General features: G+C 37.4%; 1 protein-coding gene across 1 annotated transcript in view; it reads right to left on the reverse strand.

The window, feature by feature from the left end:
• HMCN1 (hemicentin 1) overlaps positions 1 to 25663 on the reverse strand; it is a 209226-nt gene that overhangs the window by 166707 nt on the left and 16856 nt on the right. Inside the window, exons 2-4 of the mRNA XM_026854028.1 lie at positions 12670 to 12740; positions 8541 to 8699; positions 7844 to 7966 (exon numbers count right to left, since the gene is read on the reverse strand). Coding sequence (XP_026709829.1) covers positions 7844 to 7966; positions 8541 to 8699; positions 12670 to 12740 — 353 coding nt within the window. The remainder of the gene's footprint in view (positions 1 to 7843; positions 7967 to 8540; positions 8700 to 12669; positions 12741 to 25663) is intronic.

Genomic DNA, 25663 nt, shown 5'->3' on the forward strand with positions numbered 1-25663 from the left:
TGTTTCTGAGGTGAAAACAGCATAAATAATTCTTCTCTTCCCTCCTAGCCATTGCTCATTCTCCTTCTTAAGGTTCACTGCCCCTACTTATTTGTTTCTGGGGTCAGGCTGCAAGCCAATCATTAGAATCATTAATTAAATTAAAAGGATCCTCATTAAAGGATCTGGATTGAAAACAACCCAAAGAGGAGCAAAATGTCTTAAACCACAGTCACCAATACTCCATAGCACACAAATTCAGCAAAAGAATTTCAGACAGGTCCTTCCAGCTTTAAAACTTGTGTTTGTTGTGGGGCTTTTTTCCTAACTGCATCTCAGTTTACTACATAATGTTACTCTCCTTTACAACAACTCTGACTTTCACACAGCATAGTTCACTTCAAGCCACTGCTGGAACATGTTACTGAAACAAATTTGGGGGAGGCAAGCAGGAAGGCTGTCCAGTGGAAAATTTATCAGCATGCAACCATTTATTTCAAAACAAAAATCTAATCAAAACAAATACTTTTGTGAGCCCCAGATATCCTTTTTGGCAGACAGGCTGAGCCATGGAAATTGTTCCAAAAGCTTACTTTCTTTCAAAGGTAATTATATGAGGCCTTGTAGCCTATCACTGCAAACACAAGCAATAGTTAATGATGTACAGCAGCCTAGTGTGCTTCAAGAGAAGAATAAAGAACACTTGCAAATTAGAAAAGGAATTTTCAGTAAAGAAATTGAAGTAAATCCAATCTTCTTTTTCTCCTTTAGCCTGTCAATGACAAAAAAAAAAAAAAAAGTAGTTTCTGTTAACCATAAAGTCAATTCAAACAACCCTGACACAAAAATATCAACACCAATTCAAATAGCTGGAAGAAAGGAGCCTGCCTCACACAACTCCTCACAGGTCTGTTGCTGAAACAATCAGTGTACTTGCAACTGTGATGCTACTCTGATTCTTTTAAGGGAAATTGCTGGTCTTTGGACAGAAAAAGACATATATGGCATAAAAAGACTGGTTCGACCTCTGCTGGGCCACCTTTCTTCAAATCACAGACTGTCAGCACATCTTGGGCATGTTCTGCAGAGATGAGGGAACCACCACTTTTGGGCATGGAAGGAAACAAACTAAGTTTTTAGTTTCTTTGTTGAGACAATCTAGCACAGAGTTCACTGCATGTCACCAGGCTGGTTGTCATCACAGTGGGGATACATCTTAGCAGAAAAGGGAGTTAAGCATCCCTGATAAAAGCCAGTAAATAGTTAATTGGTACACAATCAAATTGGGTCAAAAATCTAACCTGAAGGGCACATATTTAGCTGTCTCACTAAATCCATTACTAATGGAAAACACGGGTCCAAGGGGTTAGCTTCTATACCACTTCGTCAAAGTGCAGCTTGAACTACCGCTACGTGATCCAGACGTCTGCATAAAACCAGAAACAAGTCTACATGAATTCACAAATGACATTTCAGAAGACATAAATCAGGGATGTGATTTGATTGATTTACAACATTACATATTGAATGTGATTCCTTACAGCATTTCCTGGTGTAGCTGGGAAAGTCTGTCAATTAAACTACTTCTTAAGAAAGTCAGAGAGATGACGTATCTGAGACATAACACTTTGAACATACAGCTACTAGTACACAAAAAGGCATTCACATACTGAAGACCGCCAAAACTTATCACTAGACTCCTTAAGAAATCTCAACATAGAGAATTAGCTATGTTCTCCTTCCAAGAGAAGGAAACATTTTCCCTTATCTCCACCCTCTTCCCTCTGCTCCCATCTTTGACTCTCATCTGACAAATAAGAATGCGCATTCGAAAACTATCCAAATCCACTAGACTAGTTTAAGGTTTGAGTTAGCATATAAACATCCCTTTGCTTTCAGAAGGTTTTAAAATGTCAGCTTCAACAGAAAAAAAAACAACTCAGTCTTGGATTTTTAGATCAATTTAAACCAGCTGAGTTTGAGTTAAGGGAATTTTCAGCTGGATGGCTGAGTACACACTAAGTTTTGTGGTCCCTACTGGAACTAGATAATTTGCAGGCAATGAAAACAAATTCTGGGGATGTAAAAATATTTGAACATTTACCAAGATCCAATCTAAATCCAGAACAAAGACTGAGCTGAAATCTTTAAATCTTTACCAAGTTGGTTTTTTGTTCTTAATGAAAACAGTTTTCCACTATGCAAGAGCTTTCTAAACACCTTTACTCATTTGCTATACTTTGATAATTTAGCTAATGGAATAGATGTAAAAGACAAGGATTGTCATAGTTTTATCTCAGATGTGTAACAAATTTCAAGGACACTAGGTTTCCACCTGTGTATCTGATGGAATGAGAACATTTATCTGCTCTTGAAGCACACCATAAGGTTCTTCCGGTTCTGCTTATCTTTTAGTGTTAATGACACACAGTTATTTGTTGTCTTTCTGGGCACATGAAGCGCAACATAACAGACCAGTCAGCATAGATTTTTCCTAAGGAGCTAGTGGTTAGTGGATTGAACTCTTCTACCCCATATACCTTTAATGGGAGTTTGGTCTTTCTTCTTTCATTCCAACAGGTAGCTAGTCAGATGAGGGCATGAATACAAATCACTGCCAAGATTCTAAAGAAGTGCCTCCTACTTCTGTAGTTCCCATCATTTCTTACATTGGGGGGGGGGGGAAATCTTAAGAGTTTGCATCTTCCACTTTTAAAATCTATGAAGCAAAAATAAGTAGGTCTACAAAATCGGGTAATATTTCTGAAGAGCAAGCAATCACATTTTATATTTTACCCTACCATGACTACAAAGTAAAGTGGGGCTGGCTCAAGATCTTCAGGGAAGTTCAATCAACACTAAATATTAGGCACAGGCTCTCAAGCACACATTATGCCAACTAAGCCTGACCTTAGGCACATGGAAATGTATTCCTTATTTAATAAGTATTGATCTAGTTATATAAAGTATGAGGTTTAGAACCTTTGGTTCCTATAACTGTACATTGACTAAACTGACAAGGGTTCTGTCCTATTCTTGTATTTTCAGTTGTGCAATTACTTTGTATAACTGCCTAATTGTTACATTAGCCACATCACCTTAATCTCTTCACACTCCTTGAAAAACACTACATTTCTATCTCAGTGTTATGCGAATAGATACAGCAATGACAGATACTACAGCAACTGCTGTAAACCTCAGCTAAAATTCCAGTTTATTAATTGTACGCAGACTGGCTGATGACCCCGAGGCTACTAAGGAGTTCTCTTATAGCATAAATTGCCCTTAAAAATAAAATGCATCATGCCAGGGAAGAATTATGTTGTGCAACTGCCATTTCAGAAAAAAGAAAGCAAGAACACTTTTGTTTTCAATCCAAGCATGTAGCAGAAGTAAAACTTATTGAGAAAGAGTAAGGGTCTTAAATTCAGAGTGGAATCCGACTGTAGTTTTTGAGAGTTTTTCAAGTTCAAAAATGAAAATGGAAGGCAACAGAATGACCCGGCTGTCTTAAGTCTGGCAGTAACTTGCTTGTATAGTTAAATTTTTCCCCAAAGTTCAATAGGCAATTCTGGAGATCCATTTCCCAACTCTGTCATTCCAAAGAGGTTTGCAACACTGCTGTAACACTGGTTTGGAAGTAGATGACTATTTTCCTTTGGGACACTTACAAAAAGCTCCCAAAACAACAGCAGCTTTTGTTGTTCTGCCAAAATGTAAATTGATGAATATTATAATATGGGGAAGGGCAAATACAGAAATAATTTATAACACTTCTCCAGAGAATTTGCTCTTGCAGCCTGCCCTGCTGGCAGGTCATGTCTTGGAGTGCATATTGAAACCTGGAAGATCTATAGAGCATGGTCTCTATTCCCATTTGTTTATTCTGGGTCTCAAGAATATTTCTCAAACAGTCAAAGCAATAGGATTTGAAGTTAACTCTTTCATCCCTTAAGTAAATGTAGGTTCATACTTTCACCCAAAGAGAAAAATATCTTAATTCTCTTAAATGGACATCTAAAATTATGACTGAGAAAGTACATGTGAAGATTATACTATGAAAATAATCAATTATACATGTAACAATTACACATATAAAAAACATACAACTGAAACATTCCTCCATGTCGAAACTCAAGCTCTTCAAAGTTAGGAAGGCTTCTCAATCAAAATTCAACCTCTTTTTTTTTCCTCATCTAGTCTCATCCACCTTTCAAGTTGCTGAACACCACTCCCTTTTTCCAAAGTTAATGCCATGTCACTCTCAGTTCTCCTCCTATCAATGCTGTGTATATGGAACATCCTACTTATTCTAAAAACCAGTAAGAAAGGTGTATTTTTAAGCAGCCTAGGGAAAGCTTTCCCTTCTTACAGGAATGTTAGAATAAAAATAAAAAAAATAAAGTGTTTCGATAATAAAAGAAATGGAAAACTACTATTCACTAGCTCAGGTCTTGTGAACTCTCTGCTTTAGCCATACCAATCAGTCCAACTCAGGCACAGCAATGACTCATTTTTACTACAAAGAATCAAAATAACCTGGAGGTGTGATCTAAACAACCAATGACTAACTAATCTCTACTATTTTTAAGCTATACTATATTCATACTCTGATCATCACTGTTCATCTTACCACCAGTTCTGGCATCAGTACAACCTTTTGGGCATCAGAATCATTTACAGGATTTTCCTTACAGTACTCTATGAGGGGAATAAGTAAGTGTGGTGTAATATAACCTCAGTTCAAGTCACAATCAGTACCTTCTGGAAAGACACAAATAAAATTGGATACTGTTATGAAAACATAGAACCTGTTCATAACAGGATCATTTACCCCACATTTGAGGAGTATTCTCAATGCATTTTAATTTTGAGCAATTACTACAAATTAAGCTCTGAGCCTACAAAAGCAGCATGTAACCTCACTGCAGCCAAAGAAATCTCACCCTAGAGAAACACCTTTCAAGATTAGGACTGAAATGTTCTGACAAAACAAGCACAATAACCTTTCCGAGACACTAGAGACAAAATGAGAATGCTACCATTCCTTTAGACAGAAGGACATTCATTTTCAAATTGATACAATAGGATTAAAAAACAAAAAAAATCAAAACTAGAGAGTAGTTTGAAAAATTTCAAAGTGAAGATGAAAACTTTAATTTGTAGTTAAGTACGGTAGTATTCACAAGTTGTTAATGGAAGTAGAACTTCAAAATCAAAATTTGAACAACAAACCTTTCCCTTTTAAGGACCCTGACCACAAAATACTTTTCCTCCCTTATAGACCTGGAATCAGGTAATTAATCAAATGTCACCGAGTATGATGAAAATGTATTTGACCTCTCACTATTAGAAACCTGTCATGTTTTTTGAGTACAGAGTTACCTCTGGAGATGATGGTAGAGCTGATACCCCAAATAAAAGGAAAAAAAAAAAATCTAGAAGAGTTTTAGATAATAAAACTAAAACTTATGCTTTGGACTTTAAGATTATTCTTGTTAATCTAATGCATAGAAACCATGACAAGTTTATCAAAATACAGCCTTCCTCTCATACTGTTAGAAGAGATTCATTCAACAAGTAGAGTTACTTACACATTTCACACTTTGCTGGACTGAACCCACTACAACTTTGTCAATCAACAATAAATTTGACTAAGTTAACTGTAGTATTTGAGATCATAACATCTTTTTCATAAGTGAAAAAAGGCAGTAAGTTTTCCTAGTCTTCTCGATAACACAAGCACTGGGTATCAAGTATTGTTTTGTTTTGTTTCCTTGTAGATAGCTTATAATATTGCTTCATTCTGCACTTAATGCACAAAGAACAAGCATAAGAGTAACAGTTTGAAACTTTATACACTAAAAATAGCTTTGGGTTTTTTGGGGGTAGAACAATCAAAAATGTTTTAACAAAACAAGACATTGGTTTGGCAGGGTATTCAGTGTCAGTGACTTTATAGCTCTTTCCTAATCTACAATTCAGCATTAGCTATCTTAGGCCCAAAACAATGAATATGTTTTAGTATTCATAAAATTTGTTCTTCACACACCATTGACTACTCAAATAAAAAGGAGGGCAGGTTTTATTTCTGTTGAATCTTGCCTGAAGGATATACAGTAAAACAGCTGATGCAAATGAACAGGAGATGTAGTAATCCGCACTAAGATTATTTCAGTCTTTTGGTTTTAATGCAAATTGTTCAGCAATTATCATGGAAGACTTCTGGAAGTGATTTAGAGGTGGGGTTTTTTACCTAGGCAATTTCTTACAGCCTATGACCACTGAAAGGAGGCACAGTTACATAAAGCACCATACTCTTCCCTCCCCCTCAAAAAAACCCTGCAAGAATAGCACCTACTGATATCACTTGTTGATCTCAATCTCTTGCTCTTATGCAGGCCATGGGCTTCCTAGCTCACAGATGAGGACCCCATTTTTTGCTCAAAGAAAATGAGATGAAGCAGAAAGGAGGTGAAAGTGGCTACTGAAACCCCCTGCTTCAAGACTTACTCAAAACTCAAAGACAGACTAACCATCCAAGCAGAAGCTGGTATTCTTAGAAACAAGGAACACGCCAACGAGTCCAGAAAGCAGAGGCAGGCAGCTGACAAAACAGTGCATGCCAGCTCCACTTAAAAACATGGTGTTGCTCAGAACCTACAAGTGGCTTTTTCTGCTCACTTCTACCTCCTACAGGCAGAAGAAAACAGACCCAAAACAGTCAAATAACTCTAACCTAAAACTGCAGTCATGACAAAGAGCATTTCCCATCAGGAGTACCACAGTCTCTTCTGTATAAAGGGATTGCATGGAGACTCACAGAGACAAATTTTATCCTTTGTATGCAAATAACAAAATGTAGGTCAGGAACTGCACAGTCAGAACAGCTAATTTATTTTCTGGTTACTTTTAATCTATTTAACTTTTGGGGGATAAATCCTCTGGGAAGTTCCTCCTTTTAATCACCTTCACATCATTGCCAATACTTTATAACATCCCAATAAGAACTCTAATTTTTCTAGGCAACAACAGTAGAAGACCAATTTATTTCCAACAGGTTTCATTGTCCAAGTTCTAAGCAAGAAAGAAAAAGGAACAAACCGAAGTAAATTTTTAATTTTAAAAAATCATCTAGTTATTGCCTGTAACAGGAAGTAAAAGGGAAGTGTTTACAACATTTATAAACAATTCCAACTCCCCAGATAACGAAAATGTGGTTTCATCTCTCTCCAAATTATTTTCTCATTCACTATTGAAGTTTCATTTCTGCCTAAGACTCACTGGAGTTTTCAAATAAAATAGTCATTCAAAGCTGTGGGTCAGCAATCACATTTACCAGTAGGTCAGCAGAGCTGTCAAAAGTATTGAAACAATAACCTCATTTTAAAAGTTACCACAGTTACTTTGTGAACAATGGAAACCTGCTAACTCACATTTATCTGTCCATAATGTAAGAAACATTTTTGTCCAGGCTTATCAGCAATCCTTTGCTTGTTAACAAATTGAATGAGACTTAACTCTTAAAGTAGAAAGCCACTGGTCTACTCAGAATAGAGAACTGCTCCTTATTTTAAAGGCTCTCCTCCTGGAACCCTTCTGGCACAGGCAGACAGAAGTTGGTGAGGTTCTGTTTAGATATGACAGTTCACACTTCCCTAACAAATAAAGGTTGCAGAATTGCATTCTGATATAGCAGACGGAAAAAGAAGGAAGGGAAATGTAGAGCAGAATCCACATACCAACAGTAGAACAGTTAGAATTTCCCCTTATGCTCCATAACCCACAAGCAGACCATTTATACTTTAAAGTATAAGCCCCTGCCTTGTATTCTCTACATATTGCCAAATTCAAGCAAAGTTACCTCATTAACTTGTTTTTTGTCTAAGTGAAAAACTTGACCAGAACTCGTTGAGGCAATTTCTTCATAGACTTTGTACCCAATATGATCCCTGTCATCACAGTCTCCAGTCAGCACAAATACTACCTGCATTAAAAAAAAAAAAAAAAAAAAAAAAAAAAAAAAAAAAATCACTTGGCACATGGTGCAACTTTCAGGAAAGCACTGTAAAGACAGCATTAAGACATAATGCATAACAACAAAAGAATTGTTTCAGTTGGCATGGGTTTGTATTACTTTGCATGAAGGACAGCCATATTGAACTTACTACTGATGGTAAAAATAATGAAGAGGAAAAGGAACAGAAAAGAATCACTTTAGAAATGTTACCCATCTATCAGCACTTGTACTTTACAGAATACTTATTTCAAAGCAATATTAAAACATCCACATAAGTGGTAAGCTGATCAAGAATACATGTACTGGTAGAAGGTTCAGTTGCACTATTTAATTCACAATATTAAAAGGGATATTCCTTTAAGTTTTTTCTAACCAGATCAGTTAACTCTCTACTTTAAAAAGTTCCCTAAAATGGCACTATTATGGTCCCTTCTGTAAAAATATTTCACTGAGTCTCACACAGAATAATTTTACCCTTCAATATTGAGAAAACAGGGCATTAAACATATAAACTAGCTCAGAATGTAAACCCCTTCTGTACCTGTGATTGTTTCTGTTGGATGAGTTGAAGTACTTCATGGGTAAGTCTATAATCTTTGGATCGTGCATCAGTAAATACATAGATGAAAGAACCAGGAAGAGAAATTTCTAGAGCAATCTTTATTGCTCCAATGCTCATCTCTGGACAATCTCCACCACCCTGTTCACAATCAAGAAAAACAAAGCACTTTTGTAAGAAAAAAAACATAACAAATAACTTTTACATTCAAGACATACTACCTCAGCTTCTAATAAATTTTTTATCCTAATCATCATAGGGTTGCTATAGAGTGCTGTCAGACACACTCACAAGCAGCAACTGCAACAATTCCTTAGGGAAAATAAAGTCAAAGGAAGGGTTGTGGTTAGCCCTGAAAATGGTTGGTGTGTCAGTCTCTCATCTTTTCTGGGAGCACCATGTTTTGTTTAACTCCAGCTCTTGTGACAGCTCCATTTCCTATACTCACACACTCCCTTACTGGCTAAGAATTTAATTGCTCTGGTAGTACGCAGCAGTCATGTGAGGTCATGGTCATCAATGCAGATGGGAAATGATCTCAGCCAAGCAGTGCTGAACTCCAGGAGGACCTTTGAATACCAGAAAAGCAAGAACTTGACCTAGACCTCACACTGCAGGGCAGCCAGTGCAGGGAGCTAAGCAGAGGGGGCACAGGTGATATGCTGCCAGTGACCTGTACTGCTAAGGAGACAGCTGTGCAGCTGGAGGTTTTTCACACCATATGTTCATCCAGTCAAAATGGTTCCAAGTATGACTTTATATGAAAGGATCAATTTCTCTTCTAAAGATTAGAGGAAGATACTGTTTAAATAAAAGTTCATTTTAACATACATAACATTTAATTTGGCATATTGAAGATGGAACTTTCCAAAGAGCTGCATACAAACTGTAAAACCTGCCCCTGTAAACAGCAACAGATCTCTGCACTTTCAAGATTAAAAGTTATATCTTTTATTTCCGTAACTGACATGCCTTCATACATACTTAGACACAAATCTCCACACACTGGGAAGGAAGAAAAAAAATGCAATTGTTGCATCTACTTTTAATTCTCAAGATGCCATCAATAATTGTTTTGAGGTTAAACATTCAAAATAACCAGAAAAAAAGCCTTGCCTTCCACAGTCCCCCACCCCTTAAGAGTTTCAGCTATCCCCAATGAAATCTTCATGTCAGTAATAACTTTTGATCTATTGCTATCTTTAAACCAATTTCAAAGCAAGAATATCAAAAAACTCCTCTACATTAAAGAATAGGTACATCACCGCTGTTCTTTTTATAAGTCAGTCCTTTCTAAACATAGTCTTACTTTTGTGGGAAAAGCAAGTGGTAGACTCCAGACAGCCTAAAATTCAAGATATCATTCTTGAAATGTTTTTGACACATGTCAGAATGTTATCTTGACAGTGCTTATACAGTCCTATGGGACAGATCTGCATAGGCCAGTTATTTCGTTTGCTGACCATGATATTCACTTTGCAAAAGCAGGAAAGATTCTTCCACATAAAGCTTTAATTTATAGGCAACATCAAGATAACAGCTAATTTCTACAGATACCTACTTGAAATAGGAAAATCTCTACTAGAATGTCTCATGTAATATTCTACATGGCAGTATCTATTTTCTACATATAATAGGAAAAGCACTGATGAGCTAAATGGTTATTCTGAGAACAAGCATAAACTTTATTATTCTCATAATGCAGAAGAGATGTATTCTCAAAAGGCATCTAAGTAGAATTGTGAAACAGAAATGTATTAGCTTTATTTTAAAAATAAATAAAATTTTCCTTTAAACGTTTCCTGCCTTTCTCTCCAAACTGCAATTAAATATGGTTACAATTACCTTGTGAAATTTTCTGGGAAGGTATAGGTAAGTAAAGCTCAAATCTCATTTTCCATTCAGTTTGGACAGGACATACAAATTTAGGCTGTTAGCTCAGATCATATGGCATTTCTTAGGTCTAAATTTAAAATCTATATAACTATTTACTTAAATCGCTTGCATCTACTTACAAGCAGATAAAATTTAGTATTCGATTTAAAAAGTGCTATCAACTCTTACACAACACTACTTTCATTAAGTTGTAAATTTTACACAGAAATACTCAAATAAGGCCTTTTCATAACAGCTGATGCAAGTGTATTGGCATCTGTATTATAGGATCATATAACACAAACTACAGGAATACACTTTAAAAGATTTTTATATAGACTAGATTTAAGTATATTGCTTATTCAAATAAGTGTCAGTTGTGAAAACTGTATTTAATATGAGAATACACAAAAAAATCTGCTTAACTCGTTAAAAAAATAAGCCACTGCTGCCCAAGTACAAGTTATCATCCTACTGTCCATAAGAATGATTCACAATTAATTACAGATGAAACACAGGCAATATAGGATCAACATGTGACATGTCAAAGGAACACTTCCTTTATCACTTTGAGTGTAAAAGAACAGGGCCTGCTTTCTTCAGTGAAATGTATACAGACTAATTTTTACCTGATGTTAAATTCCGGGCAAAAGCCTATTTCTAGTGTCATGTACAGACCTTCCAATTACCCTGTGACCAAATGAATTTTGCTGGAAAAGAAGATCAATCTTATCCTGATGTCCAGGGGGAACAAGTTTTGCAGTATTCCTGGAGACCATATTTAGGTATAAAACACAGTAGACCAAAGACTCTTTAAAATAATTTATCTCCACCTTCATTTTGATTTTGTTCATTAATGGGAATATTTGCTCTACACCCTTTTTTCAAAATGAACCAACCCTTAATATTTCCCCTACCTCCAAACTATTCATTCTTACACTTTTTAACTTTCTTTCTAGGAAAAATGCTAATAACAAACATGTAGTAAGCATTCACATTTTCTGGGAGAACTACTACAAGATGACCTATCAGTCCTGTTCTAATCACTTTATATTTTGGCCCTTCACCTATATAATGAATGAATGTAAATCAGTGGAAGTCTTATTTAAGCTGAATGAGCACATCTCGAAAGTAATTATGAAATATGCAATCAATCAGGATTAAAGAAATCTTAAATTCATTAGACAGTAACTTTTAAACAACTTGTAAATTAAGAGTTTTAAATTCCTAAAAGCTTCATCATATGCCTTTTAGATATATCTGCAATTATTTTCCAGTATATCTATTTGGAAAACAAAAACTGAAGACTAAAAGGATTATTAAAGTTTGTTTCCCTATGATGGAGAAAAGCATAACAACTGGCATTTTCTGCCTCCTTGAAAATTTACTATTGTTTTCTCTGAATTTTGATCTTTCTGCCAACTTTTAAACTATTTATTCTTCCCAAACTAGCACTATTGGCTTCTAAACAATCTTTTATTACAGGGATTACACCATGTGCCAGTTTATAAGGGAGTGTCTGTCTGGCACTATTGACTCTCCAGCAAGGTTCTTAAACATTTTAGTTGACTAAAAGACAAGACAATAGGATCATATTTTCTTTCAGTAAGGGTAACTCCATTCCAATACTTGACTTTCTTTCCATCACCCAATCCAGATCTCACTTGTGGTTCATTCTCACCCAGAGGAAGATCACCAAGGGAGACATACTGGTGTGCGAGTTCAAAAACTGCCACTTATCTCTTGAGCACAGCTCCAGAAGCAACTCACAGGGTTTGCACATACTCTTTGTACCTGAAACTACCTAATGCCTTTGAATCAGTCAGTGCTAAGAAACACAGGGCAGTAAAGACAATATTTAAGTAATACTTAAAGGGTCTTAGAGTCCTTTTGTACCTAGTTAATGAAAAACACAGTAAAACAGTTCATAAAAGTGTCTGTGAACAAGTGGCAGGACTAATTAAAATGCAAAATAAATGTTAGCATTATCTAACTATTCTTTCTGATGTTGCTGAACTGAATCCCCATACAATTATGTAAACTAAGACAAAATAATTAATCATAAATTAAGACCACCAGAGGACAGGAAGATGACAATTTGTGCAGAGAAAATGACAGAGATAAACAGGCTACATCCTGATGAAGCACTGTAACAGAAACATCAACATGAGAGAAAAGATCAGAGGGAGTGAACAGGGCTTTTGCCAGAACCAAAGACAACAAACAAGTTACTCACCTGAACATAAAGTTCCCTAAGTTCGAATTGAAATTTCTTGGGATCCGTTGTTATTGTCACTGGACCAATTTCTAGGATGAAAAAAATTGGAGAACATGAGGAAAATGCAAAATTATCAAGAAAATTTCAAGTGAAGAGCTATCTTTCAGATTCATAGAAGTAGTAAAAATGGTAAAAACAAAACTAAAAGCATTTAACAAAAAGGAATAATTGAAAATTATATACCCAACACTGAAACCTGTGATTCTAAATCTAGCAACTCACCATTCTGGTACTACCAACTTCTGCACGTCTGAAACACTTATAGGCACACAGAGCATTCTGTGGTTTCTTTCTCTCACATTTGATTTTGACCAATCATTAACTGCTCTTAGTAAACAGAAGGGAACAAACATCCCCAAAACAAACATGGCTGCAAAAAATAATGTATTTTTCTGGAAACAGCTGTAAGTAAGTGTGAAGGAAAGGTGCCTCTGAACAGACACTAGCTTCACTAACTGATAAAAAAAGAGTCTCTTGCCTGAAAGAATATATACACTCTAGCTGGAAAAGCCTGATGTGAGCATGCTCAACCTCAGTGTATCTAGCAACAGTTGCCAGAAAGAACTGAAGCAGAATCAACTTTATTCATGGTTTTTGCCATGTCTTTGTATACTAAGAAACAGCAGGACATCAAATTGAAGTCAACTGGGCTGTGGACTGGGGTGTGTGAGCAATGGCAGCACATATTTGAACATTTCCCAACCACACTAGCTGTACCACAGGCTTCTCTCTGCCCCTTCAACAATTGCTTTCCTAATTCGTATCAAATGTGATTCTAACCAGCTGTTTTCCTATAGCTGTGATTTCCTGATAGTTCACCTTAAGCTGTCTTGGCACTCATGCACTTCATTCTTTCCAAGTCCTGGGCAGGCATTCCTGCCCTGTCCTTGTGCCAGTAATGGCATTCATTTAGCTCAGCCAGCTGGGTCTGGGTCCCAAGCAAAAAATAAATAAATAGAAAAATTCAAAAGTGTATAGATTTCTGCTAGTTTAGTGCCCCAAACAACTCAAACAGATCAGCTGAGTACTATCATACAAAATGGCATACAATTATGGTGTCAGGGTAAAAAAAAAAAAGCATGGAACTGGAGAGGTGCCAATTTAATATAGCTGTAGCTTACATGGAAGTGCTGCCTCAGCAGACCATATAGTACTTTCCAAGCTCCATTAAAGTTAATATGTACTTATCTTCCATATAATCTAGACATTTTTCTTTTTTAAATTGTCCAGAGTTTTATTTCATTGGAGTTTCAACAACAGCCATCACTAACGTCTACTATATCACACACACATTTGCTTATGGGCCTCTATTTATGAGTACCTTTTGCTAAGTGTAGGTTTTAGTTTGTTTGAAAGTCACACAAGAGATTACACAAAACCTTTCCTAGAATATTATACAGTCTTAAGGGGGTGGGGGGTGGGAGGGGGTGGTTTGTATGGCTTTGAGTCATTTATCTGTGAAGCTTATTTACTAAAATGCTACACTGTCATCAAAAGAGCCATTATAAAGGCCTCACTATTCATCCATGTTTTCATCCTGCCATGTTCCCACTCCTACCACTCTACCTGGTATCATCCTCCTTTGGGAATTCTTTAAAACAAATGCCTGTAATAAAGCTATCTCCAAATTGTTTTGCTTCAAATCTACCCCCTGCCAACCACTGTTCTAAAGGAAATAATAGAATGGGTTTTAAACATATAGTAAAACCACTAGGTCTATTGTTCCCTGTCAGTTGATGGATTACATTTATCAATTCTAGAGCATTAAACCCTTTAGAAAGGCTTTCTTTCCATATAAAATAAAGATCTGAAAAGCAATATTACTCCAGCTAAGCTAAAACAGCACATGAAGTTGAGATCAAATGAGACTTTTGCCTTGTTTCTCCTCAGGCAGCAAGGGCTCACTCCAGCAGCACCCATGGATGCCAAGCCCCAGCCCTGGCCAGTGTGCCACAGAATCACACCAAAGCTCTGGCTGCCCTCTGGTGTGAGCTCGGTAAAGAGCAATCTTTGAAACGGCATCTAGATTAGAAGCTAGAGACGTAGTATGGCCTAGTCAGCATCAAGTAGAGAGTTATCTGTTGTCAGGACAGAACTAAGAACTTCGCAGGAGCCATACAGAGGGCAGATCTTCCCAGACAATTCTGCAACCAGGGTCATAGTTCACCAACCTCCCCAGAGGTCAAGCAAGGCCCCAGAAAGGAGTGAATAGGATCATTCACATCTTCAGTAATAATGTTCTCCTCTCAGGAACAAACAGTGGCAACATGAAGGACATCGGCACTCCCAGAGCTTTCATTTGAGGGACATCAGGAATACTTCCAGTTGCAAGCAGTGATGTTAGTATTTTCATGTAAGCCTACAGCTACCTCAAACTGCAAGGCTCTTTCATTAGTGTAGGTAAACACAGGCCTTCAAAGCATTCAGAATAGATAAAAGTGAAAAGACATTAGTAGAAGCACTTTACTTGCCAGCTCAGAACCATTTCCAAAAACGATTTTGAGAAAGAATGGCAAGTTCTCTCACAAAGCATCACAGAAAGTTCTTGTAGAAGGTTAGTTTCCCCATACATTAAAACTGCAAAGTCATACTCAAAACTGCAAAGTCTAAATCAAGTTGCAGTCATAGATGTGGACACAGCTTTGTAGAATGAATGCACAGAAGCAGGTCTGAGACTCAGTGCAGTTGAGACAAAGGCCTGTGCAATGCTAAACTACAGTACTGCTTAAAGAGTGTGATGAAGAATTGATCTTAGCACTTTGAAGATGCTAACTATGAAGCATCAGTTCAGGCAGAGTTTCTGAGGAACTTAAAGGGTTTAACAGTTTTAACAGCACCACAATGTATAAGTTAATCTTGTGTAAAAGTGTTCATCTAAACAACGCTGAAAAGCTTTGTGGCATTAAATTAAGGTAAGACATCAAAAAAGCATACAGTCAATAGAAAATAGTAGACATTGCAAAAAGAGAGAGATCAGTGTGTTAGTACTCAGAATAGTTTCTGCAGTCCAAGAAAAGCACAACTTTTTTCTTTTGCTCATATTTAGTGGTATGCATATAGCCAGTCAACTTATAGGTCTAACTGCACATTTAGACACATCCCAAATTGCCTGAACTAACTGCTTTCAGAAGTCAAGCACACAAGACATTCCTCAAGTCAAGCATAGTTACAAATGTATCATTCTAACTGCAGAATATTTATTCAGAAACTAGGTCCTGCAAAAATACCAGGTGAAGAAGAAAAAAAATATTTCTTTTTTAAAAACTTCCTTAGTTCTTTAGGCAAGGATTGACACATGAGATACTTTAACAGAGCATGTCTATTCTGATGCCAAAATATGAACCCATTTTTAGGCACCAATATTGGAATATTTGGGACTAGATTGCTGTAGAGGTCTGTCTCCCCATTAGTCCAAAGCCTCTAGAGGTGATTGTGCAAAAGGTGAAAAACCCAACACAGACACAGCAAGACAGTGCAAGACAGTGCAAGGCAGCAGCTAAACTCTCGTCACTAAGTACAAGTTGTAATTCAGAACAAGGATGTTTCCCTGATGCAAAACTATAACCAACATTAAGAAACAAAATATCCCCCAAAAAGCTCCCACACCTTTGGATAATTCCAAAGGAGACAAACGTGAGAACCAATACACTACAAATTAAAAAAAAAACCCGCACTTAACAGTAACAAAAAAAAAAACCAAACAAACCAAAAAACAAACACCCACACCACACACACCAAGATATTTTAATAGCAAAAGGTAATTACAACAGCTTTTTACAAAATTCTTGTCTCACCACACAAAATTATGTGTCATCCCAATTCTACTACTTTATTGGTATAATGTCAGAGTTGCATAGAGTTTTACCAGTGCCACATCTTTGCAATGGAGTGAAAGTGTAGCCCTCTGGCCTGGAACTGAACAGATCAAAGTATATTTAGTTATTTCTTTGTTAGGTAGTCTACAGTGCAAGGAATATATAGCTTCCCCACTGTATAACATAAAGAATACCTGAGTGGCAATTATCTTCCACATTTCTTTTTGATTTATAGAGTGGATTCACAAGTTTAGCACTAGGCATCAGAAAATTTTTACCATCCACTGTAAATATCATGATTCAAGTGAAATAGTAGAAGAATGTATAGGTTAGACTATGTAAATGAGTTATTTGTATCTTCAAGCTGTCAAATAAATGTCTTTTCACACAATTTTGGCAGATTCTGATTTACTGGGATCATTGAAAATACACGTATGGAAAAATCTGAGGGTGTGGTAGAGGAAGGAAAGATTTTTCTGTGATTCAAATGGGAATTAGGTAACCCAGTGGATGCAACCTAGCATACATTTCTAACATATGTCAAGACTTACTTCTTGATTATGTCAAGACTTCTTAATGGTGAAGAAGAAATTTTTTAAAAAATTGCGCACTGGGTATGGTTACATACATTCACTTCATGAGTAGTGCCAGTTTAAGCAGCTCCCATCTTGCATTTCCATTGGAGTGCAACTTCCTAGCTATGGCAACTTTGGCAATTTTTGAGATCAGAAGGCTAATGTAGGTTTCATCTATATATACACACCCCTGCCTGCCCATATTTTATTTAGATAGATAGATAGTTTTTCTTATCAGATCTGTCTTCTAGCCTTATTTCCTACACACGCTCTTGAGTACTTCTACCACCGCAAGTGAAGAGATGATAAAAGATTGGGAATGATCAGCTAGGACAGCTAAAATGCCTAAGCCAGGATTGCTGCCAAAAAAACCTGCTATACAGTTATTCCATAAGAACTGTTTACTAACAGTGCTGAGCATTGAGCTTTATCTGATTTAATGCTCTCTTCTCAGACTTCCTTCTTTGTATCCAATTACTTGTAAAGTTCTGCCTAGATTTCTTCTGAAGACCTTTAGGAATAGCTACCTGCCAAGGATTAAGAAAATAAGAATAATGACAGAATTACTCTTAACCAGCCTCCACACAGATTTCTGTGCTAAGGGCACATAAGCAGAAACCTTTAATTTAACAGCAAATAGGGTCCTACACATCTGGGCTTCACCCCACTACATATCATTCATGAGCTGCCATTAGAACTATGTCACAGTGCTCCCTTGTCCCTTTCAACAACCAAGTGAAAATACTTTTGTCATCCCAAGTTATAGTGAACATTTTTATTCCTCAAACAACTGACAAACATACATAGAAACAGAATATTTTCATGATTAACCATTAATGCAATTAAAATGTTGCTCCACTTTTAACTGATTGCAAATTTCTCTAGTAGACTACTAAACCCAAGTAGCTGACTCTGAAAATATAAGCTAGATAAGTATTACTTGCCACCACCTACAAAAAAAAAAAAACAACAACAAACTTTAAGCCTTCTGCTTCGTGCTCTGAAGGATACCCTCAGCTTGTATTAAAGGTGATGGGAGCTGTATGAATTTTTCCAGAAGCACAAGTATCACTGGAGATGCTGCCTACAATCACAATGAGTCCCCCAAGGCCAACACACACTCCGCTGGGAAGACCCTCCCAACACTCAGGAAGCAGTGGAGTAAGCCAAGATGCTTAGCACTAGAAGATGTAATAAGCTATTTAAAGTATCTTCCCAAATGATATCCTTGTGACTTTTAGCTTTCAGACTCTAACCTGGGTATAATTTTTTTAAAGAGCTCAAGAACTACAATAAACAACTTTTACCAGATTCTTAACCAGACAGAAAAAAGCCAAACTAACCCAGCAAGTTCACATTTCCTTAATGCAGTCACTTCTCTTTCTTTTTTTTTAAATAGCTTTTCAGCCACATAACTTATGACTATTAACTTTAATATGCAAACTTTAGCTTAACACAACAACTGACTGGAAGGAGTCAGACCGCAAAGAACTTTCCTTTAGTTGGCTATTCAAATAAACAGATAGACAGTCTATGCAAACTGCAAAGCACTGCTCAGTGCCTAACCTACTGAAGCTCTGTCCTCACAGACGGCAATGGTCATCACCCCTGTACATCAAATTCTTCACCAGTCACCCCACGGCAGCAGCTGAAGCCTGGATGAAACTCAGAGATCAAAGATTTAACAGAAGTTTTACTAAAAATGTGCCTTAATAAGTGGCATGTTTGTATTGTTAATCCCATTGTTATAATATTTATGAGCCTCTGTCTTTTTTTAAAAAATGAAAATAACAGTGGTAAAAAGAGGGCATTACATAAACTTACATTTCTTGGAAAAGCTAGCTTGGAGACCCACAGTGGATAAAATCTAATATTATCATCTTTTGTCTACTGCAACCAGCACTAAGTTTAGCTTGTGGACCTCAAGTGCAATTGTCTAAAAGTTATTAACCAAATGCAATAATAATAAAAATTGTGTACTGATTTGTCCAGCGCAGTAACAACGAGCACACTTAACTAAGAGCTACAGTCATAAGCCACAGGACATGCAGAGTAACCTCTTCTACCCAGAGACCACTAGAATAAACCTAGATTTGCTACAAATTCTCTCTTAAATGGGTGATGCACAAAACAGACTCAGATCTTCTGAAGCCCCTAGCATGGGTGGCACTACATCACATATGCCATGGAACCACTGATAGAAAGTCTACTGCCTCGGGCTGGAAATAAGAAAAAGCAGGTTGATTTTTGTCCTGAAAAAAATAATTCACTTGTACATCCACTCTGGTTCCACTGTTACATCAGAAGATTTTGTTTATTGCTGGTGCACAAATAAGAGGCAAAGAGACAACAAAACTTGATTCCATGTGGTTAAAATGTAAAGTAATGCCAATGGCCATTAAATGTCCCAAATTTAAGAAGATTGACACAAAACAAGTTTGGTGGTTTTTGTTTTCTGGGGGTTTTTTACTCTTTCTGGGGACAAGCAAACATCCTGAATCCTGGCATCTGCAAGAGACCCACCTTCTTCCTCCCTCCCTTTGGTTCTCTGACCAGCCCTGGAGATCTGTTCTCATCAGGGGGCCAGCAGCCATCATTTCTGAAATGACTTTGGCTACGTCTAGCAAGCTCACAATGGATGATTGCCCAAATCAAGAAACAAACAACCACAGCTGGCAACTCAGCTGAGAGTCCCTAAGGGAGGCCAAAGGACTAGAAGAGTCATGGAGATTACACAAGTCTTAAAACCAGGTGGTCCCCTACATTCAAGCCTTGAGCCATACAGGTAAAATAAGTACATAGAGAACTGCTGCCCATGCTCTTATGCATCTCTTCTGCACCCAGTGGGTTTTGGTTTTATGCTTGTCACTCCAGTACTGCCAAGAGCACAGATGTTCACAATGGTTCTTTTCTAAGACAAAGCACCAGCAGACATAAGAAAAAAAAAAAAAAAATCAGCATTTGTTGATGCTATACATCATACAAGCTTTGACTAATTCACTTCCTTAGTCTAGAGTAAAGACTAAACAGCTGATAAGGACTACAGCCATGGCTTCCTTACTGTACAGCATGGAAGCAGCAGGCAGTTACCGAAGCTGGCCCACACTCTTAACTCACACCAAACATCTGAAAAGGTCATCAGATTACTTTCTGGTTTTGTTTATTTCCCCTTGTTAACAACAATCTGAACTGAGTAAAACTCAGTTCACAATGCTCTTTAAATTCTTTCTCCAGACTGAACTCCAGTTCAGTCCAGGTCTATTTCTGTCTCATCTCTTGCTCTGTGTATTTTGGCAATACTCCTTCAACATTTGTTAACAGGGCTGGATACAACTTACACTAAAGAACAGCGCAGTAATGAATGCAACTACAAATTTCACAGTGCTGTTTTGTGTTTAATAACCTTAACACATTGAAGTTGAATCAAACACTATTTAAAACCCAATTTTTAATTTATACTTAGTATTGCATTACAAAATGAATTTATTTACTGCAGCATCTAGCAAAGATGCAGTTTGAGCTGCTGCACTGCTGCAGGCTGGGAATAGCTGAGTTTAACCATCAGGAACCTCTTAGCACTGCAGGTTACCACAAGCTCGCCCATAAGGCTCCTTCTCTTTCTTCACCGGACTCTGGTTCCCACCATGTCCCCAAACATATCTCACCACGGGGAAAAAAAAAAAAAAAAAAAAAAAATAATCACAGCTTTTTATTTTTCCAGAATAGAAGAATCCGATTACAAAGTCTAATTAAAATTATCTGCTGCTTGGAAGATTATATTCAGACCACTTCCTTCAAAAAGACTTGGAAGATCCTTGGAGAGGGCTACCTTACTCAAGCCAAGTCAGCTTTTTGATCATGAGACATAATCAAAACTATCAAAAAAAAAAAAAAAATCAAAAAAGCAACTGAGTCTGTCCTGCCGAAACTGCAGCCACATTGCTTTCATGAAGGGTATGGAATTACTAATGCACTCAGCACCCACACCTACATAAAAACAGACTGTGTAAGTAAATAAAGTTACCAATAGTTACTTGAGCATCCTGAGAGCAGGACAATATAGCACTGCTCAGTCCCTGATGACAAGAAATACTCTACATTCACGCTATGTATCATACAGCAAAATCCCAAGTCAGGAACAGTACTTAATGTGTGTCATTACTGACCAGTTATTAATAAACCAGGAGTCAATGTTTTTTTGAAAGAGCCATTTTCCTAGCAAGCTTTATGGGACCACAGCTCTAATCAACTGGTGCTTAAAACTTTCAAGGACTTTCCAGAATAAGTTACCATATTAATCCTATGCTGTTCTTTAATGAGCTTATGTTCCAGTAATACCCTTACATGATGAAATATTTTTTTAATCATGGATGGAATATTGTGTATCATATTTAAATGGGTCTGTTGGGGTTTCTTTGGTAAGAGGGAGTTACCCAACCTAGGACAAAGCAGAACAGCACAACTGTTAGATACAAAGCTCATACAGTATGGTAAGTTTTAGGGTTTTTTCCTCCATAGAGGACAGAAGAAACACAGAAAAGTAAAAAGACTGACCTAAAATTCCTTCAGATGCCAGACACAATCCTTGAAATGTTATTTAAATAAGTTTTGCTCTGAAAATTATCAGCAGACCACATAATTGATCAATTAGCCCTAAACAAAGAGAGATAGCATTCTAACACAGACCTACCTACACTTGCATAATTAAAACACAACTAAATAAATTTTCCTGTTTTCATCCAAGCCACCTGTCTCTCAAAAGAAGACAAAGAAATAACCAAAGAGATTTCTTCTAGGAGATTCTAAGAGAATAAAATCAGGCTTCTACAAGATGACATCTTGTGTGTGCATGCACACATGTATACACATACACAAACATAATTTCAATACTGTAAAATACTATGATGTATCTAGTTGCCATCCTTTGAGAATGGATATTTCCAAGCATAACAAAACCAAAGCAATATGAGACCAGCTGTTAAGAGAAGGAAGTTGTGTCACATTCAGTACAAAATTCCCACTATTCTGCACCAAAAATTCTTTTGTTTTACTATTACAAAGGCATCTGCTTTCTTTTAAGACCAATGACAGTTTTTATTGATTTCAGTTAGAAGAGGCCCCAGCTCTCCTCCAAGTCTTACCCCATAAAATGAATTGCTAAAGGATTACCACAGTAAAACCATTAACAACCCAGTTTCCTTTTAGCCATTATAACTGCAAATTCACATCTCCATGCATCATTCTAAATAAATGTCCACTTCACAAAACTAATCCATATGCAGCAACAGAACGTGGAATTTTACAGCTTCTAACACTGTCTGTGTACACTGATTATTCACTGACAATGTTTGGAATATTACCCCCAGAGCTCCAACAGTGCCTCAAATAGTGCTGTGAATAAAGAAGCATCAGTTAAAGCATTTATTTAAAGATACTAGAAGAAGGTCAGTTACTGGTGTACCCCGGTTAAACTTTTTCATTCTTTTAAAAAATTATTCATTTTAACAGTGAAGACTTCACAAATCATTCATTTTCTACTTCCACTTAGACACATTTCCTACTCCTGATGAAGCTGTTTGACAGGTTGGGCAAAATGATTTTGAGGTCCCCTTCCAACCTCGCCTCTTGAAGTATTGCACAAGAAAACAATGGGGAAAAACTGCAGAAAACATGAATGCAGAATTGCTTATCTGACAGAGCCAATACAGGCAGAAGATACAGAAACATTTTAGTTCTATTTTTAAAAAATATGGTTTGGATTTAAATGTCAAATTAAAAGGAAAGTTATAGCAAAATTTTTTATGGCCAGATAAACCTCTCAAAACCTTCATTAGAGAGCACTGTGTACTTTGGTAACTCGCAAGTCATTTAGAAGCAGCTCTCCCATCCCTTCACTTTTGCCTGTATCATTTGTATTGTGTAATTTTCTAAAAGGCACCAAAAAAACATTTTTAAGCAGCAGAAATCATCCAGTAAGGGATAAACTTACTGCAGAACTATAGGGAACCAAGCCTGAGACTCAAACGACCGCCACAACCCCCAGGAGAGGGGAGAGGAGTCACATGGCCAGGCTGAGGAGCATCTCCTGCCAGAATAGCTTGATGGTGACAGTCTTATGTGTCTCCTTCCTTTCCGTGGGACAAACCAGCGAAAATGCCTTGTGGTGTGGCTCCTGCTTCTTCCCAGCTCTCACCCTGGAACAGCAGCACAGGCTGTACAGAGGAGGATCAGCCACATAGCCAACTCTCCAAACTGGCACACTGCAGTCCAAAAGTTTAGCTGCTGAGAACCATTTAACAACCACATGGCAAGTAAGAAAACATTCTTCTCCCCCTGTGGCATCATTGTACCTACTTCATCCTTTCAATCTGGTGGAACAATCAAAAACCAGAACTTGCCCCCACAGTAGGCACACATTAATCTCCAAGAATATTTGCTAATAAATCTTGTTGCACAGAAGTCTCTGATTCTGACTCTGTTGCTATGAATTTGGTTGCAAGCCAGACATGTTTACTTACACCTTTAAAGAAAATCTCCAAATTCACTGACCTCATGTAAGCTCCATGGTACATAAACAATCCCCCAATACATGTCTAAGCATCATTTCTGCTGTTATTTGGTGTATAAAATTGAGATCTCAGCTAGCAAAACACATAATACAACAATATAATTTTTAAAATCACCTGAGAAAAGACTAGAAGAGAACCAAGGCAGAAAGAGAGTCCTGCACTTGTTCAGAAAGCCCCTCTTCTCCAGCTGTGAAACAGCAGCTCTGAGGTTTCATCACCAATAGCTCAACCATGCACACAGAGTATGTCACCATCTCAGCATGAGGAGCTCCATCAGGAGCCAGCGTCCTAGAAGTCACTGATCAGTTATCATCATCCTTCAGACTCTGCTTAAAATCTCTTGAGCATGAGAAGTATTCAAAGTAGACAATGCTGCCCTACTAAGCTGAAGGACATTGCTGGTGTCTCCACAGACAAGATACAAGGCTTTCATAAATGGTATGGATTAAAGCTGAATAGACTATCGATGTTTTGGACTCCACAGCAAGAAAATAAACACCCTCAGCTTTACCCATTACCCCTTGCCACCCTCTGAGCAGGTAAAGCAGGTCTTTGCTAACCACTAGCACTCCAGAGCAGTGTCTTCACTCCCTCTGTAAGCAGCTACCAATGTGAGAAGGCAGCCAAAAATTAAGCCACCAGCAGTGTTTTACAAGAAACTAATATTAAAGCCACAAAGCACAGCTCACAGAAATAACAGATACATCTAGGTTACTGCCACTTGGCCTACAGTAGTACTGAGATGCCATCTATGAGTCCCAGAAGCAGCATTTGTTTCCTTTTCACTGGCAGCTTACTTACAAATACATTGCCTTTTTGCCAACTCTTCTACACAAGCAATAACTCTAGGCAGCAAGATTCATGACAGCTTAACCGAGTAGCTACTAATCCATCCAGATTTACCCACGCTTATCTGCACACCACAGTTCAGCACAACTGGCTGCAGTTAGCAGCATTGGCAGGAGCAGAAGCACATTCTGTGCAAATTTCTATCGCCCCTGTGCAAGAGCTCATTGCCCTGGCACTGAACACAGAGAACATGACATTGTGTATCCAAATGTGTGGTGGGATGCCTCAACAGACCAGGAGGTTAATGGCTATAGGAAAGCTGTTTCATTACATTGGAAGAAGAAAAAGGAAAATCATGATAATATTTCTGCTCTTGATGCAGGTTTGAATGTTCGGTAGTTTTTAGGAAGCTGTGGAATAGAGGGAAACATTCAATATTATCTGTGGATTATAAAATTCCACTGAGTTTTACTAGTGTAAAAATGCAAACATACTCCAAACTAATTCAAAAAGCAGATGTGAAGAGGGAGAGAGGAGGAAAAGATGAGAACATTAACTTTTTTACCCTAACTAAAACAATCTTTTTCTTCTCACATGAGGATGAGTTGAATAGGTTAAACAGGAATACATTATGCAGAAATCTTGTTTTGTGTTTTTTCATCTTTTAAAATTTTCACAATAAAGCCATTATTTATGTTTAGACAGAAATTAGCTTAGATTAACTCATTTGCCTTGATCCCTGTATTTCCCAATTTCACCTTCTGCCTGGCCTGGTCCAAGAAGATGCACTCAGCTGACTACTAGAAAAACAAAGCACAAAGCTTTCTTTGGAGAATTTGGATCTGTGGCCATGAATCCATCAAGCTCCAAAAATCAATGCTACAACCTGACTTGTACTGTTTATGTAGGTCAATCAAAAGCATATTTTCTTCCAGACACAATGCAGACACTCTCTGAATATACAGGTGCTTTCAAATACACTGAGAATTCATGCTGGGATGTTTTAAGTGGTAACCGCTTCCCTTGTGAGTCAACACAAGTGAAAGGTGTGTGCTAATTTCTTAGTTGCTGTAGCTAGCAGTCAAGTACATCAACTGAGGATGCCACCCATGAACATTAGAAGTGTGCAATCCAAGATTTTTTTGTCACTCACCACTGTTGAGTAGAAATAAAGGGCTCACAACTCACAGGTTATGTCGGGGGG

Source organism: Athene cunicularia, assembly GCF_003259725.1.
Source record: "Athene cunicularia isolate RWA chromosome 8 unlocalized genomic scaffold, athCun1 chr8_part1, whole genome shotgun sequence".
NCBI lineage: Eukaryota > Metazoa > Chordata > Aves > Strigiformes > Strigidae > Athene > Athene cunicularia.